This window comes from Chiloscyllium plagiosum, unplaced genomic scaffold (assembly GCF_037043375.1).
Source record: "Chiloscyllium plagiosum isolate Xiang-an unplaced genomic scaffold, Cpla_swu_hap1 HiC_scaffold_17, whole genome shotgun sequence".
Lineage (NCBI taxonomy): Eukaryota > Metazoa > Chordata > Chondrichthyes > Orectolobiformes > Hemiscylliidae > Chiloscyllium > Chiloscyllium plagiosum.
In genome coordinates this window covers 63,577,576-63,594,238 of record NW_028270155.1, presented here as the reverse complement: position 1 = coordinate 63,594,238, position 16,663 = coordinate 63,577,576, and the positions used below count along the sequence as shown (strand labels likewise).

Here is a 16,663-nt window from a genome sequence, read left to right as displayed (position 1 = left end):
CTGAGAGGAAAATGGAGCACCCAGAGGAAACCCACACTGACACAGGGAGAACATGCAAACTCCGCACAGACAGTTCCCCGAGAGTAGAATCGAAGCTAGTTTCCTGGTGCTGTGTGGCAGCAGTACTAACCACTTTGCTGCTTATAGATATACTTCAGACAGTGTCTTCACATAAATTTAAGAGGCCACGTGTGGTGATGCAAATGCATTAACAACTAAAAACAACCATTTTTAATAATCTAAGAAGGGTCACTCTGGGCTCAAAATGTTAAATAAAAACAGAGGGAACTGCAGATGCTATAAATCAGAGACAAATGGAAATTGCTAGAAAAGCTCAGCAGGTCTGGCAATATCTGTGGAGAGAAACCAGAGTTAACATTTCGGGTTGAATAGCCCTTCCTCAGAGCTGATGAGCTAGGAAAATATTTATTTATATTCAGAAGGTAGGATGGGGGAGGGGGGTAAGGAGTAAACGATAGGTGGGGATAGAGCCCAAAGAGAGAGAAAAGGAGTTGGACAGACAGAGGAGTGGAGAACGGTCTGGCTGGGAGGCTGACCAGCTGTTATTGGGGACTGTTAGTGAGCATCACTATTCGTGATGCAAATAAAACTCTACTTGTAAATATTTGTTTGTCTTACCCCATTGTTAACCACTAACAGTCCCCATTAACAGCTGTTCACCCTCCCAGCCTGATCATTACCCACTCCTTTATCTGTCCAACTGTTCTTCTCTCACTTTGGGCTCTATCCCCAGCTATCATCTGCTCCTTACACCTCCCCGCATTCCTACTTGGGGACATGCTCCCCCAACACTTTATAAAAGCAAATTACTGCAGATGCTTTGGCAAAGCTCAGTTGAAGGAGAAGTTGTTGAGAGAGAGAGAGAACAAGTTCAGCCAGGCGGAGGAGAGTGGTGATGGATAGAGATTGTTCGGGCCTCTTTTCGAGAAAGAAGAGAAGAGCTTACAAACCGTCTTGGTGTGGGATGGAGGTGTAAAGAGATTGCACATCCATGGTGAATAGAAGGTGCCTGCGAACTGAAAGCTGTCAATGTGTCACAGGGCATCAGAGGAACTCCGGGTGTAGGTGGGGAGGGAGTGAACCAGGGAAGTGAGGATGGAGTCGAGGGAGGAGGAAATAAGTTCAGTGGGGCAGGAGCATGCTGACACAATGGGCCTGCTGGGACAGTCCTTCTTGTGGATTTTGGGGAGTAAGTAGAAACGGGCTGTCCGGGGTGGGGAGACTATGAGGTTGGAAGCTGTGGGGGGGAGGAGACATCCGGAGGAAATGAGGTCAGTCACGGTGTTGGAGACAATGGCTTGATGCTCAGTGGTGTGGTCATGCTCCAGGGGGAGGTAGGAGGAGGAATCTGAGAGTTGGCGCTCAGCCTCTGCGAGGTAGAGGTCAGTATGCTAGATGACAACAGCACCCCCTTTGTCAGCAGGTTTGGACCTAAGGGAGCGAAGGGCAGAAAGTTCAGATGGAGAGAGTTTGGAATGGGTAAGAGGGGCAGAGAAATTAAGGTGGCCAATGTTCCGTCGACAATTGTCAATGAAAAGATCGAGGCCAGGAAATTGTCCTGGCGGGGGTGTCCAATTAGAGGTGGAATGTTGGAAGGATGTGAAAGGATCTGTGGAGCAGGAGGAGGACTCTTGCCCAGAGAAGTGAGCACGAAGGCGAGGGCGATGGAAGAAGAGCTCAGCATCATGTCGAGCCCGGAATTCATTGAGGTGGGGACGTAAGGGTACAAGGCTGAGTCCTTTGCTGCGAACAGCACGCTCAGCCTCAGAGAGGGGAAGGTCAGAGGGTATGGAGAAAGGGTCTGTTAGATTCGAAACGTCAGCTCTTTTGTCTCCTTACAGATGCTGCCAGACCTGCTGAGAGTTTCCAGCATTTTCTCTTTTGGGTCCCCCAACACTTTCTCCAGTACATTGATGGCTGTACACTGCTCTTGCTCTCAGTTGGACAGTATCCTTATTTGACGTCTATTTCCACTCTGCTCTCACCTTCACACAGTCTGCCTCTGACTTTTTCCTCTCTGTTTCTTATTTTCTCCATTTCAATTTCTGGAGTAGACGATAAACTAACATTATTACAAACCCATTCCTGACACCCTATGTCTGGCGAGGACACTGTTCCAGTCTCCAGTTTCTCCACTTTCTCCTAATGCCACTTTCTAAACCAGTCCTTTAGCTTTGTCCTCCCTTTCCCTTAACTCCGGTTCTGACAGGCCCTTCAACTGAGGTATTTTTAAACATTATTTCATATGATGTGGGCGTGGAGCAAGACCAGCACTTGCTATCCATCTCCAGTTACTAATGAACGGGTCCTGGTGAGATGCCTTCTTGAAGGGCTGCAACCCATCCTGATGGTGTTAGCAACAGAGTTCCGGACTGTTGATGCCATTTTAGTGATGAAGCCAGCAATATAGGGCAAAGGCCTGCTTCCTCCCCTGTGGTACTTCAGGGAGATAGGGAGCATTTCACCAAACAGGAGGTGACTGCTGTATAAGGTATTGGGTCAAAAAGGATTACCAGTGGAGATCAGTCTGTTAGTGGAGAAGCAGAAGTCTGTCATGGGATCCCTATGGAGACAGATGTGTTAGTCACTTGATTTAGAACTTTACAGATTCTAAAGGAGCTATGGAGGGTAATGAGTAACCATGTACTACTCATACCCAAATACACAGATCAAACTGTTGTAATCGATAGTTTGTCCCATGGACAGATCAAGTCTGACGGGCAGTATGTTCATCAGTCATAAGGACTATAGATATAAGTAGGTAAAAAAGTCAAATATTTACCCGAAGGGGCTAGTCAATGGTGAAATACAACTATTACAAGATATCAGTTGGTTGAATATGGAGAATGAGGGGCAAGTGATTAGGTCCATAGATTGTGAGCATCGAACTACAATATTGAAAGGCAGGGAATTGCAGTGTAAACTCAGACAGTGACTCTGGGAGTGAACATACCCAGAGAAACTGATCTCGACCCATTGGAAGGAATCTACTGGAAAGAGAGGAAGTCAAACAGGAGCAGTCTAGAAGGAGATAGGAGGCAAGACAGAGAGTAACCTTTAACAAGGTCAAGGAATGGAGCACAGACCAGGAGCAGAAGCCCATAGGATTGGCAGCTCTTACAAACTAGAAGGCAAATTAATAGCAGTCAGAGCTGGACAGAATTCGAGATGGAAAGAGAGTGGTCAGATTGGGGACAACTAGCTCTATCACAGATATGGATACACAATGAAAAGGTGCTTTCTGATTGAATATCTCAGCCTGAAGCCAAGCTCGTGGCAGGTGGTTTTTAAGAGAAACTTGAGGATCAAGATATGAGAGTAGATTCACCCACAGCAGTGTTGAATATTTTCTTGTCTTGTTTGCCAGATCAGACTTGTAGACCCACTGATGTGAAAGCTGCATTTCCAGGGGAAGATCAGTTCAACAGTGAAGGGTTTCTTCACCCTCCGAAAGAGGCAGCAAATGGAGTGGGGACATTCTGGGTGTTAAATGAAAGGGTATACACATATACCCTAACTGATGCTTCTAGGGCTTGGTATTTCTCAGCATTAAATTTGGTGAGTATCCAGTTGAAAGCAGAGCCTGCAATGTTTTATTGGCATCATGGGGGACCTTTCAGTCGTCTCCATGATGCACCTTGATGATTTGCTTTTTGTGGAGTGCGAGATGGGACTTTGAAAACAATGTCTTTCATGTGTTTAAAGCTGAGTTTACAGTTGGAAGTCAGACTCCAGGAGCTGTTAAATATATAGGATTGTATATTGGATGGAACTAAGTTGGGAACAATTATGAATCAAGAGTCTTACCTGGAGAACGTTAATGGGATCCCAGTAAATCAGACCAGATCCTAACAAACTTGTGATGCAGTACTTGTGTCCCTACCTCTGAGCCAAGAGACCGGGGTTCAAACCCCACCAGTTCCAAAGGTGTGCCATAACGTCTCTGAATAGGCTAACTGGAAAATATTTACTGAGGAACTCCTGCAGAGATGTCCTGGAGCTGAGATGATTGTCCCCATGTAACCACAAATACAAATAGTTATTGTATTCACTGCTCATAAAGCAGTTTAGAGTTTAGTGAGTAGACCAAATGAAGATTGATGGATTGTTTTTCAGAAGATCTTCTGAACTAGTTATTACCTGTCATTATAACTCTCCAGCTTGCTCTCGCATTGAGCTGTCTGCCCTGCTGTGTTCCAAAGAAGCTCAATGCAGGTTTTGAGGAACAACACCTCATCTTTTCACTGGGCACTTTCTAGCGTTCCAAGCTCAACATTGAGTTCACAATTCCAGACTGTCATTTTTATCCCCCATAATGTTTTTCTATGCAGTTACTGTTTCTCTTCAATTTTCCTGTCCATTTTTAATTGTTTTTGGAACAATTCTGGTCATTTATACCTTCTCCAGAACACTTTTATCACTTCACTTTTCCAACAAACAACTCTTGCCATGTCTGCCACCCTATCAAGACCTTCCCTCTGTTCTTTCCCCAACCACAAGGGTAAGTGTCACTTTCTTTTCCCTGTTGCCTCATAGTCACTACAAATTTGCTATTTCTCAGAAACCTAACCAATGCCATGGATTACTAACCTCACTATTGGACGACATATCTCCACTCATGAGCTCCTCGACACTTCATCCTCTACAATCACTAACCCTTCCTCCCTTCTGGTGAAAACAACTATACAGGCCACAGAGGCTGGCAGCCCCAGTTCGTGCAAAGTTAGTGAGGGCTGAGAAATGAAGCTAAGATCCTTACAATGTGTCCTGTGTAGATGCATGAGATGGCTGTGTGACCCTATGTACAAAGTAGCATGGCAGGAGCATGGAAGTTAAGGTGTTACTGTGCTCCAGAGGGAAATCTTGAAAGACTGGAGTGGGTTCTGTGTTGGTCCAAGATCAGTCAGAACATTGTGATGAAGTTGGTATTTTGCTGATGTGGATTACAATGGACCGTGTACCGAGGAGGCACTGTCCGTGAAATACTGAAGGACGTGTTGAAGGGACATTAATCTGGATCACCAGAGAAGTAAATATAACTTGCATCTGCCACATAACCGATCAAGTTGGGAACTAGCGCTGTCTGGTTTCTTGAGAGAGGAGGGGAGAATTGTAAGCTGCATGTAAAGAAGGTGAGTTACGGTATTAATGAGATGCAAATGAGATGGAAAGAGGGCAGTTAGCACCCATCAGTGAGATTCTGATCACACCGTTATGAAGAATATTGGAAATTCTTTTCTTGGGTCACAAATCAGATTTGATCATTCTTGCTGCATTTTCTGAGATTTCTCACCATTGCCTACATTGCTGAAGGCAACGACAAATTTCTGCCCCAAATTATCTCGTTTTTTTAGGTCTGTGCAGTCCTTAAGCAATGGCATGCTCTTGGCATTTAGTCTACCTGTCACTGAGAAACTGTTCCCTCTCTGAAGCACACTACTGATCATTCAGTAAATAATGAAATTAAATCATTAGGAAATTTCAATATCAAACAACATCAAAGAGATTGTACACTTTACCTCAAGAACATTAAAGAAAAAATAATCACTAAACATAGTACTCAGAATGATAGCCCTGGAATTAACCATTTTTCAGCTACGCAACTATTAGTGTTAGTTAGAAATTTCCTGCAGAAAGTCTTACTAGCCGAAAGATACACTTTTTAAATGTTCTACAATCTACACTGAAACACTACAGCGCAATTCCCATTATAATGCTTCTTGCTGTACTATGGGCATATTTATATGTGAGGCTGTCAGGTAGGTGGTAAAAAAAATTAAAAATCAAACAAATGGTCTGTGTTTAAAAACAGCACTGAGTTTGAAATTAGAATGAGAAATCTCCTCAGTTATTGAAAATAATCAAAGCAATGATGCAATTTCAAGCTTTAATCTGCTTTGTAACATGCAATTAATAAAACAATAAAATCAAACAAATCTCAAAATGCAACAAGATACTTCAAACATAATTGACAGGCAAGATTCAACGATAGCTTCATTAAAATGTCAGTATTTCTCACAAAATAGTGTGGTTGCAAAATAATCATTTACTACATGATGGTGAGACAGATTTTTGTGCAGAGCCCACAACAAACAGCCAGAATGTTGTGGATTTACTAAAATAAAGGTAGAAAAATGTGTTGCTGGAAAAGCGCAGCAGGTCAGGCAGCATCCAAGGAGCAGGAGAATTGACATTTTCGGCATAAGCCCTTCTTCAGCAGTCGTCACTTTCTCCTGAAATAAAGGTATTTCGAGTGAACAGTAACTGAGCAATCAGAGCTTCCCCTCTACGGTTTTATTCCATTGAAGTCTATTCCAACACAATCATTGACCTTCCATCCCAAAGACAATTCTGATCAGGAAAAACATCGCTTGACTCATTGATGCATAGTATTGATCCCAGATGATGCGGTGACATATGGTGAGATTTTTCATGTGATGAGAATACAAGGCAGTGGGGAACACGACTGGTTTTTACAGACCATCACAAGGTTTTCAGGGTGGCACCACATTGACTCCACATACATTTATATAAGGAGCTTGTTTGCATTTGATAGCAGATGCCACATGAAAGATTACTCGACAGACTGAGAGTGTGCAGTATGGGGTAACATCTTAGCAGGGATAGAGAACTGGTTAGCTCACAGGAAGTGGAGAGTCAGGACAAATGAGTCATTTTACAATTGTCACATTGTAATTATTGGGGTGTCACAGGGATCAGGACAGGGGCTTCAATCATTCACAGTCTTTATGAATGATTCAAGAAAGGGACTGAATCTGGTTAGTATTTTCACTGATGACATAAAGGTAGTGAAGAGAGTAAACTGTGCTGAGTAGATAGGGAGTATGGAAAGGGATATAGAGAGGGCAAGTGAATGGGGAAGAAAGTGGCATGTGGGGTATAATGTAGGAAATGTGAACTCGTTTACTTTGGCAGGAAGAAATGTAAACAGAGAAATTGAACAACTTTGTGGTACAGAGGGATTTGGCTGATCTGATATGTGAATCATAAAAGGCTGGTGTTCAGGAACAGGAAATCATCAGGAGGACAAATGGAAGTTGGCATTTATTGCAAGAGCAGTCAAGTGTAAAAGTATTAAAGTGTGAAACCAGTAATTGGTGAGTCCACATCTGGAGCCTGAAGTACTGCCTACAGTTTTGCTCTCATGTCTTAGAAAGGATCTGATTGCATTTGAAGCAATTCAGAGCAGATTCAGCACTGATTCCTGCGATGAAGGGAATGTCTTATGGGGAAATATTGGACAGATTGGGCTTGTATTCATTGAAATTGAGATGAGTGACCAGGAATCTTATTGAAAAGGATAAAGTCCTGAGGGGGCTTGATATAGTGGATAAATAAAGGATGGTTTACTTTCTGGGAAAATTTAAAACAGGAGTCACAGATTAAAAATACATGGTCTTTGATTTAAAAGAAAAACAGGGAGAAATATTTTCTCTGAAATGATTGTAAGTAAGTTGAATCCTGTTCCACAAACAAGCGAGGAGCCAGAGTTATTGACAATGTTTAAGACTGTGTTAGCTTCTTTAGCTAGCAAAAACTGTCAGCACCAAGTGTTCTGAAATAAAAATACAATGTAACATGTCTGCATGGTCACATGTATGAGGTATTTTACGTTGACCAATAATAAGCAGACATTAGCCATTCTACAATGAATGTTGTTATACTGTTGTATTGCTCTTGTTGACATCTGGGATCCATCCAATTGACATTTCTCTGCACCAAACTTCCTGTGTCATCTGTCCACTCATTCCAACAACCAGACTATGTCCTTTTTAAATTCTCTACTATCCTCCTCATTTATGGCTCACCATACTTCCAAGTTTTGTATCAGTTACAAACCTTTGAAACTGAGGCCTGTACACAGAGGTTTGGTCATTGATATATATTGAGCCCAGAGTGCCAACCCTGACAATTCTCAACAATAGGACACTCCAATCTTTCTATTAAATTAGAAACTCCTGTTTCCTTTCATTCAGGTAGTCCATATGTTATGAAGATGTGGGTGTACTGCACCTTCAAGAGAGTTAAAAGCTAGCAAAAACTACCTGACAGTGCCAAATGTTCGGAATAAAGATACAATGTAACATGTGTTCCAGTTTCTGGGTAGCTAGGGTAGCTGGTTACCTGGAAATAAAAAAACAGATTCAAATTCAGCCAGTTTAAATTATACCCCGAAAAATACTAAACTCCAATCCAGTTTAAATTTAGGACATTGACAACTTTGAAAGCCAAAGAGACAATCTGAGGTTTGGGGGTTATAAGACCGGGGAAAATTGAACAGTTGAGAGGTGAAACTGCCAAGCTACCAGCATGTAAAAAGACTGCCTGAAAAATAGCTCTCATAAAAGTACCTTTACCGATCAGTAACCTGTGAAACAGACTCCCTAAAAAGAAAAGAAAACCGAAACACAGAAGAACAAAAGCTGCCTGGTTGTGAGGTAAGAAGTTATGTTTTGTAAAGCGTAATCAGGAGTTTTATGGGACTAGTATTATAGAAGGGAAGGTAAAAGATAGGTTAGAGTAAGGACCTGTAAATAGTTGTTAGTTAATTATTCTCTGTTATCCTTTCAGAAATAAAGTTGTTAATTTTTACTTTGTCTAGTTCTTAGTCTATCGAATCTTCACAGATTACTGCATGGGATAAATCTTTTCTGTATAGCTGGTTTTAAATTAAGCGGGAGAGTTTAACCCGTGTCACAACACACAGCACATTGCTATTCCACAAATGACAACTTTGCTCACAAGTCTGGTGTGCGGCATTATATCACATGATTTCTGGAAGTCCATGTAAAACACACAAACTGCATAGTATCATTAAACTTCACTGTAATCTCTTCAAAACATTCAGCAAATTATTAAATCCAATATTCCCTTAAGAAATCCATGTTGGCTTTCTTCAATTAAGGCATTTGTCCATGTGACTATTAATTTTATCTCATATTATTGTTATTGGAAGATATCCCACCACTGTAGTTAAACTAACTGGCTAATAGTTGCCTATTAACCCAAGAACATTACTAACTATTCATAAACAAATAAAACTATAAGCTAGGTTTCAAGCTAATCATTGCGATCATTAGCATTCTTAAATATTATCAAATAAGACAATATCAGAGCAATTCCAGTTGATAAACCAGTCAGTGACAATTGATCTAATAACAAATAGATGATCAAGGCAGTAAATCACACTAAAACTTCCAAATAAAAACATTGCAAGGTTTTTGCAGGACATTGGTTCCAAGTTACAGCGAGAGAAAAAGAAACATGATTAAAAATTAAATACAAATCAAATCAAAGCAAGATGTAAATGTTCAAAATGATCACATTCTGTGATTCAACATCATAAAGGTCAAAGTTCTCAGAAATAGATTTTGGATATGAAAGATCATTTTAAAGGACATTCTCTTTATGTATGTTTGTTATTTTGCTTTAAAATATTTGTGAAACTCTAACAGAAAATGATATCTGGTGGGTTCTGAACGTATCAAAAAAGAAGCTGCAATCCTAAATAGAATGGCATCAACTCTGCAGCACAAAACAGGCCATTCAGCCCAACGGGGCTGGGTCACTGATTATGCTGCACATGAGCCTCCCTCATTTCATCTTTCTCTAACTGGTTTGGCGTATGGCTCCAACATTTTTGGACAATGCCGGACAGCTTCTGTATCAGGCTCAGCTGAAACAGCCTGTACACAGTTTGGAATCAATTGGTGGGAAATCTGTGCACATGGAAGGGGTGACTCTCTTTGATCTCTGGTCTTTCCAGTGCACAGCTTCAGGGGTGCACCAGGAATTCAGGGACAGAGGCCACATCCTTTTCTATCTGTGATGGAAAGTTATGGGGCCCTCGCAGAATTCCCTGAATACGTCCCTGGTGTGCTGCTCTGTGCTGGGAAATGTGCTCTGCGCTGGGAAATGAGAGATGAAAGTTTAACATTGTGACTCAGAAACAGATGGCAGCACATTACAACTGTCTTCATCAGGTGGTTGTAGTTTTACTTGTCTCGCTGACCGTGCTGCTGGGTGATCGTGTTAACATGCAGTACCACAGGAAGGTGAAAAAGCCTGCAAGCAAAACAAACTATTTCAGGGACTTGGTTCGGTGTTTACATCAAGTATGTTAACAGTAATAAATATATTTTAAGATTATTCATTAAAGAACTAGATATTTAATTGTGAGATGGCCAACATTAGTTTGATGATCCAGAACAAGGCATATTGATCCTTGAATGAATGTAAATTGGGAGATTATTTTTAGTGTTGATGTAATTGATTTATTATTCTCCATACCAAGATGGTGGTCTGATGAATTTCTCCTTCCTCTCTATCAATGAGATGGTACAAAGAAAAGTAGAACAGCAGTAGACATTCGGCCCATCAAACCTGTTCCGTCATTCATTCTGACCATGACTGATTGTCCAACTCAATGCTCTATTCCTGCTTTTCCCCCACATCCTCTGTTCCCTCTAGTCCCAAGTGCTATATATCCAACTCCTTCTTGAAATTAGACGATGTTTTGACCTCGACTGCTTTCTGTGATTCTGAATCCCACAGCCTCAGCTCTCCCTGGGTGAAGTTATTTCTCCTCATCTCAGTCCGAAATGGTTTCCCCCGTATCATTAGACTGTGATTCCTGGTTCTGGACTCCCCCACCATTGGGAACATCCTTCCTGCATCAATCTGTCTCGTCCAATTAGAATTTTATAACAATTCTTAATCGTCCTGACTGGCCCAGGCTTGTCCAGTTTTACACTCTCCTGGCGCAGGATCACAAGACTTCAACTTAATGTCCATCACTAGGAGAGTTTGAGCACTTGATAAGTTGGGAAATGATCAATGGTCCAATGTTCATAATAGACAGAGGTGAACCCCTTCCTAAAAACACTCAGGAAAGTTCAATCACAGGGGTGATCACTCAGAGAAAAGTCATCCCTGCAGGTAGAATGGACAGAATCTACAAGGATCTGCTCCTCCAATCACAGGCTGGGTCTCTCCAAGCAGCAGTGGCAGTGGCATAGAAACAGCCTCTGATTTTCGGAACTTAGAGAAGGTGAGTGGCGGCAATGAGCAAACCTTTTGAGATGGAGAAAGTAAAGGCCCTGATATTGGAGGTGTCGAGGCTACAGACTATAGGAGGGACAAGAGACAGGGTGCGAGTGGAGCCCTGGAGCAAGGTTGTTAGATGGGGGAGGGGTGGGGAGTGTGCTGTGAGGCTGGGAAGGGAGAAGTGAGGACAGGTGCAGGGAGTGAAACCTGGGGACAGAAAGTTGCAAATGGTAGAAAAATGCTGTAACCGTGGGAGAAGGTGTACAAAGGAGGAGAGAGGCTGCAAAGAGAGAATTCACTGCAAAGGATAGAAGAATCTACATAGGGGAGAGACTTTCACAAAGGGGAGAGAGTGGCTGTAATCAGGAGCAAACAGAAAGCTGAATGAGGTCAGGAGCTGCAATATGGGGGAAAGAGGTGATGAATGCTAGTGAAATGAAGCCTCTGTTAATTGTGTAATTCAATATTAGAACACAGAACATAGAACACTACAGCACAGTATAGGCCCTTCAGCCCACAATGTTGTGCCGACCAGTTATCTTAACCGAAGATCAACCTAACCTCCACACCCCTCAGTTTACTGCCATCCATGTGCTTGCCCAGCAGTCGCTTAAATGTCCCTAATGTCTCTGACTCTACTCCCATCTGGCAGTGCATTCTATGCACCCACCACTGTCTGTGTAAAAAAACCTCCCTCTGATATCTCACCCTTCCTCCAATCACCTTAAAATTATGACCCCCCGTGACAGCCATTATTGCCCCGGGGAAAGATCTCTAACTATCTATTCTGTTTATCTATGCCTCCCATTCCCTTGTACACCTCTATCAAGTCGCCTCTCTCTCTTCCTCTCTCCAGTGTGAAAAGCCCAAGCTCACTCAATCTCTCTTCATAAGACAAGCCCCCCAAACCAGGCAGCATCCTGGTAAATCTCCTCTGCACCCTCGCTAAAGGATCTACATCCTTCCCCTAATGAGGCGACCAGAACTGGACACAACATTCCAAGTGTGGTCTAACCAGGGTCCTATAGAGCTGCAGCAAAACCTCCTGGCTCTTAAACTCAATCCTCCTGTTTATCAAATCCAAAACACCATATGCCTTCTTAACAACCCAATCAACTTGGTGGCCACTTGAGGGATCTATGTCCATGGACCCCCAAGATTCCACTGTTCCTCCACACCGCCAAGAATCCTGTATTTAACCCTTTTTCATCATTCAAATTCTACCTTTCTAAGTGAATCATTCATATTTATCCAGGTTGAACTCCATCTGCCACTTCTCAGCCCAGCTCTGCATCCTGTCAATGTCTTGTTGTAGCCCACAACAGCCCTCGCCACTATCTACGACACCACCCACCGTTGTGTCATTGGCAAACTTACTAACCCATCCTTCCACTTCTTCATCCCATTCACTAATAAAAACCACAAAGGGCAGAAGCCCTGGGGACCCCACTGATCACAGACCTCCAGGTGGAATACTTTCCATCCACGACCACTCGCTGTCTTCTATGGGCCAGCCAACTCTGTATCCAGACAGCCAAATTTCCCTGTATCCCATACCTCCTAATTTTCTGAATAAGCCCACCGTAGGGAACCTTATCAAATGCTTTACTGAAATCCATATGCACCACATCCACTGCTTGACCTTTGTCAATGTGTCTGGTCACATCCTCAAAGAGGTCAGTAAGGCTTGTGAGGCATGACCTACCTGACTCTGACAAAGCCATGCTGACTATCTTTAATCAAATGATGTTTTTCCAGATAGTCTTAAATCCTATCTCTCAGAATCTTTTCCAATACCTTGCTTGCGACAGATGTAAGACTGATTGGTCTGTAATTCCCAGAGGTTTCCCTATTCCCTTTCTTGAACAAAGGAACACCATTTGTCTCCCTCCAATCAGCCGATATTACTCCCATGGAGAGTGAGGTTGTAAAGATCATCACTAGAGGCACAGCAATCTCATTGCTCACTTCATGGTCCAGCCCTGGGGACTTACCTGTCTTGATGCTTCCCAAAATTTCCAGCACATCCATTTCCTCAATATCAATCTGTGCAAGCCTTTTAATCTGATCCATGGGGTCTTCACTATCAACAAGGTCTCTCTCTCGTGAATACTGAAGCAAAAACCTCATTTAGGGCCTCCCCTACCTCTTCAAACTCCAGGCAAAGTTCCCCTCCACTATCCCAGATCGTCCTCTCTCTGATCATTCTCTTATTCCTCACGCATGTACAGAATGCCTTTGGGTTTTCCCTCATCCTGCCCGCCTAGGCTTGGAAATAATCCTCGGCTACAGGATTACCGGTTAGTGAGGAAAGATGGATTGAAGATAGCTAGGAGGGGAATTTTGATCAGCTGTATTTCACAAAGTTTTGCTTTTATAGGTTATCCTATCACGTATTACTTCAACTCATCTCACATGCAGTGAATTATCCGAGGTGCAGTGACTGTGTCTGAGACAATCATGCTCCCACTTAGCAGAGACCTCGCCACTCCACAGCAAACATGTTTAAGGTGATGGATGTTTGATTAGACTATGTGCCAGTATGTTTTGTTCAAAAACCATTTGTTGCTTGATAACTTACTCTGATTAACTTAAATGGAAATGCAGTCTCCAAAATCCCAAATCCCAAATAAAATCTCATGAGAAACCCTCAAAACACAATATTATTTTGACCTAAAATCTTATCAATATGAACAATCCCGGTAATAGTCTGACTGACCTTGGAGAGGGTTGAGGATGCAGAACAGGTACATTGCAGTTACACTCTGAGGTCCATATGAGAAGAAAGCTACGCCATAGGTAATGCCCAGTAGACAGGTCAAGCCGAGTACAGTGATTACACTCTTTCTATCTCTCCCTTTCAATCTGAACACCTTCACACCCACAATTAGCAGCACGATTGAGTTACTCAGGAACACAAGTGCAAAATATGCAATATTTGTAACATAATGCACTGTCCGGTTTTTTATCCAACACCTGTTGAGAGGACAGAAAAATATATTAATTAAGATCCCTAAAATTATCCCAAGAAGAGTTTTGTGCAGAATGAGCTGATGATGTAATATTCATCCAAATTGGGAGGTGCCCATTTCAATTGGTCAATCCTGCTGTCACAGAGAGGGGGGTGGGTGGGTCGGTTCGCCCAGTTGGCTGGCTGGCTTGTTGACAATGTGAAATGACAACAACAGCATGGGTTCAGTTCCTGCTCTGGCTCTGGTTATTATGAAGGTCTCTCCTTCTGGATACGCAACAACGCAGAGTGGCTGGGCAGAGGCTGAAAGCCAAGTTCAGTACCCATAGGGATGGCCTCAACTGGGACCTTGGGTTCATGTCACAGTACAGGTGACCCCACTTCACTATATACACTCACTATCTCTCTCTCTCACACACTCCGCAGTCCCTCTGTCATGTGCACGCTCTCTCTGAGACACACACATACAATCCCCACACTCACACTAACGCACACACCCTCTCACGGACTTATACTCCATCATACTCATGCACAGACAACCAAGGACGCACACGCACAAATGTTCACTCACGCTCATGCTCTCAGATGCACACAATGACACTCTCTCCCCCCAAACACACACACAAGCACTCACTCACACTCATGCTCTCAGATGCACACAATGACACTCTCTCCCCCCCCCCCCCCCCACACACATACACACGCACAAATGCACACTCACGCTCAAGCTCTCAGATGCACAAAATGACATTTTCTCCTCCACCCCGACCCCTCCCCCCAACACACACACACACACACACACACACTCTCTCTCTCCCTCACATGCACGCACATACACATATGAGTTTCTGGAGTGAATTTGCATTTGCAGAATTGTAATAGCAGATACATTCTATTTTGTACAAAAAGCACACAATCTGCAGGCAGTCAATCATGTAACATTTCATAAATTCCTACTTTGGAAAGAGAACTAGTCTGGTTTAAGATTGGGATACAGACAGACACTAACTTCACACCTTTAATACATTGTCTGAGCTGAGATGTCACCATTTCTTTATTAAACCTTCAGTTATCTTGAAATTTGACTTGAGAAATGTTCTGGGATTTACACATTATTGAAATGAAACCTGCAACCCATCCTAAAAGATGAAAGTTAACAGCAATTCAGGTTTGTTCACTCTATAATTCCAGTTGCATGACACTGCGAGCTGTTGCTATAAATTCTGTGTCTTATGATCCTAATTAGAGAGCAGCTCTGTGGTAACTTTGTCTTCACATGGAGAAACAACCTCTTCGCTCTGATTGTATCTCTTTGTTTTCTATTTTAGCAGCTAGTGGTTAATGTGTTCATTTAACATTTCTATTTGCAGACTTTTCACAAAATCATTAACTAATTCAACAATTTGAGGATGTTTTATCCTGAATAATTGAGTCTGATAATGTGTGAATTTACCATGAGTGTTAAATAAGTCAGCAATACTCTCAAAGCACTAGCTGTCTGTAAAAGGTATAAAGAAGAGTTTTACCAAGTAATATAAGGCTTATTGAGATTATATTAGATTTCCTGCAGTGTGGAAACAGGCCCTTCAGCCCAACAAGTCCACACTGACCCTCCGGAGGATAACCCACGACTCACTCCCCTATATTTATCCCTGACTAATCCACCTAACACTACGAGCAATTTAGCACGGTCAATTCACATAATCTGCACATCTTTGGACTGTGGGAGGAAACCGGAGCACCCAGGGGAAACCCACGCAGATACAGGGAGAATGTGCAAACACCACACAGACAGTTGCCCGAGGCGGGAATTGAACCTGGGTCCCTGGCGCTGTGAGGCAGCAGTGCTCACCACTGAGCCACTGTGCCGCCCCATATTGGATCACAAGCTGTATTTACAATTCCATCAAGCAGTCCCTGTTTTACAGAAGTAGAGAAGGATTTTGGGAAATCCAAGATGGAGGACGGGAAAAATTTCTGCCTGTAACAGGGTGCTCCTTTTTTGTGGTATTTTAGGTGTTGGAGGTGATTTTGTCAAGTTCCAGGAACAGCAATTACTGTTTTATATGCTGTTGCATTGTTTTGCAACTTTGAGGAAAAGAAAAGTCAAAACAGCAGCAGTTTTATAAGGGAGAGGAACAGACAAAGGAAACACAAAGTGAGGTCAATGCAGGGGTGAGAGTGGGAGAGAGAGGAAGGAACCCACACTGACCCAGCAGTGAACCTGCACAGTTACTGCCTTTGCTGTTTGAATTCATGGCTGGACATCGGAGTGCATTTGGGAAAATTAACAAACAGGGAAATTCACACCCGATCTTGAAGGAACCAGTTTGGGAGAGGTCATGGCACAGAAATAGAAATAGATAAGTGGATGTTTTAAGTGTGGCCTTACAGCAAGTCTGTCGTAGTGTGTAGAGTGAGTTCTTTCTTGATTATATGTTTTATTGAGATATGTCACTTGATTAAACTAAAAATATAAGCCATAAGTATTAATTTAACCTGGAGCAGTATTCTGTAGAGGAATAAGACAGTGCTATTTTCTGGGCCTCTAGATTGAAAGAAGCAAAAATGGCTTTGAATAGAGAGATATGCTGTTCTCATTGG

At 42.6% G+C, this 16,663-nt stretch overlaps 2 protein-coding genes across 2 annotated transcripts in view; both read right to left on the bottom strand.

Moving 5' to 3' along the window:
• Positions 1–16,663, bottom strand: part of LOC148147384 (uncharacterized) — a 184,590-nt gene that overhangs the window by 49,923 nt on the left and 118,004 nt on the right. The gene's annotated exons all lie outside the window — the stretch shown is intronic.
• Positions 5,901–16,663, bottom strand: part of LOC148147385 (adhesion G protein-coupled receptor G2-like) — a 43,901-nt gene continuing 33,138 nt past the window's right edge. Inside the window, exons 10-11 of the mRNA XM_087996128.1 lie at positions 13,808–14,064; positions 5,901–10,107 (exon numbers count right to left, since the gene is read on the bottom strand). Coding sequence (XP_087852254.1) covers positions 10,022–10,107; positions 13,808–14,064 — 343 coding nt within the window. The 3' untranslated portion in view covers positions 5,901–10,021. The remainder of the gene's footprint in view (positions 10,108–13,807; positions 14,065–16,663) is intronic.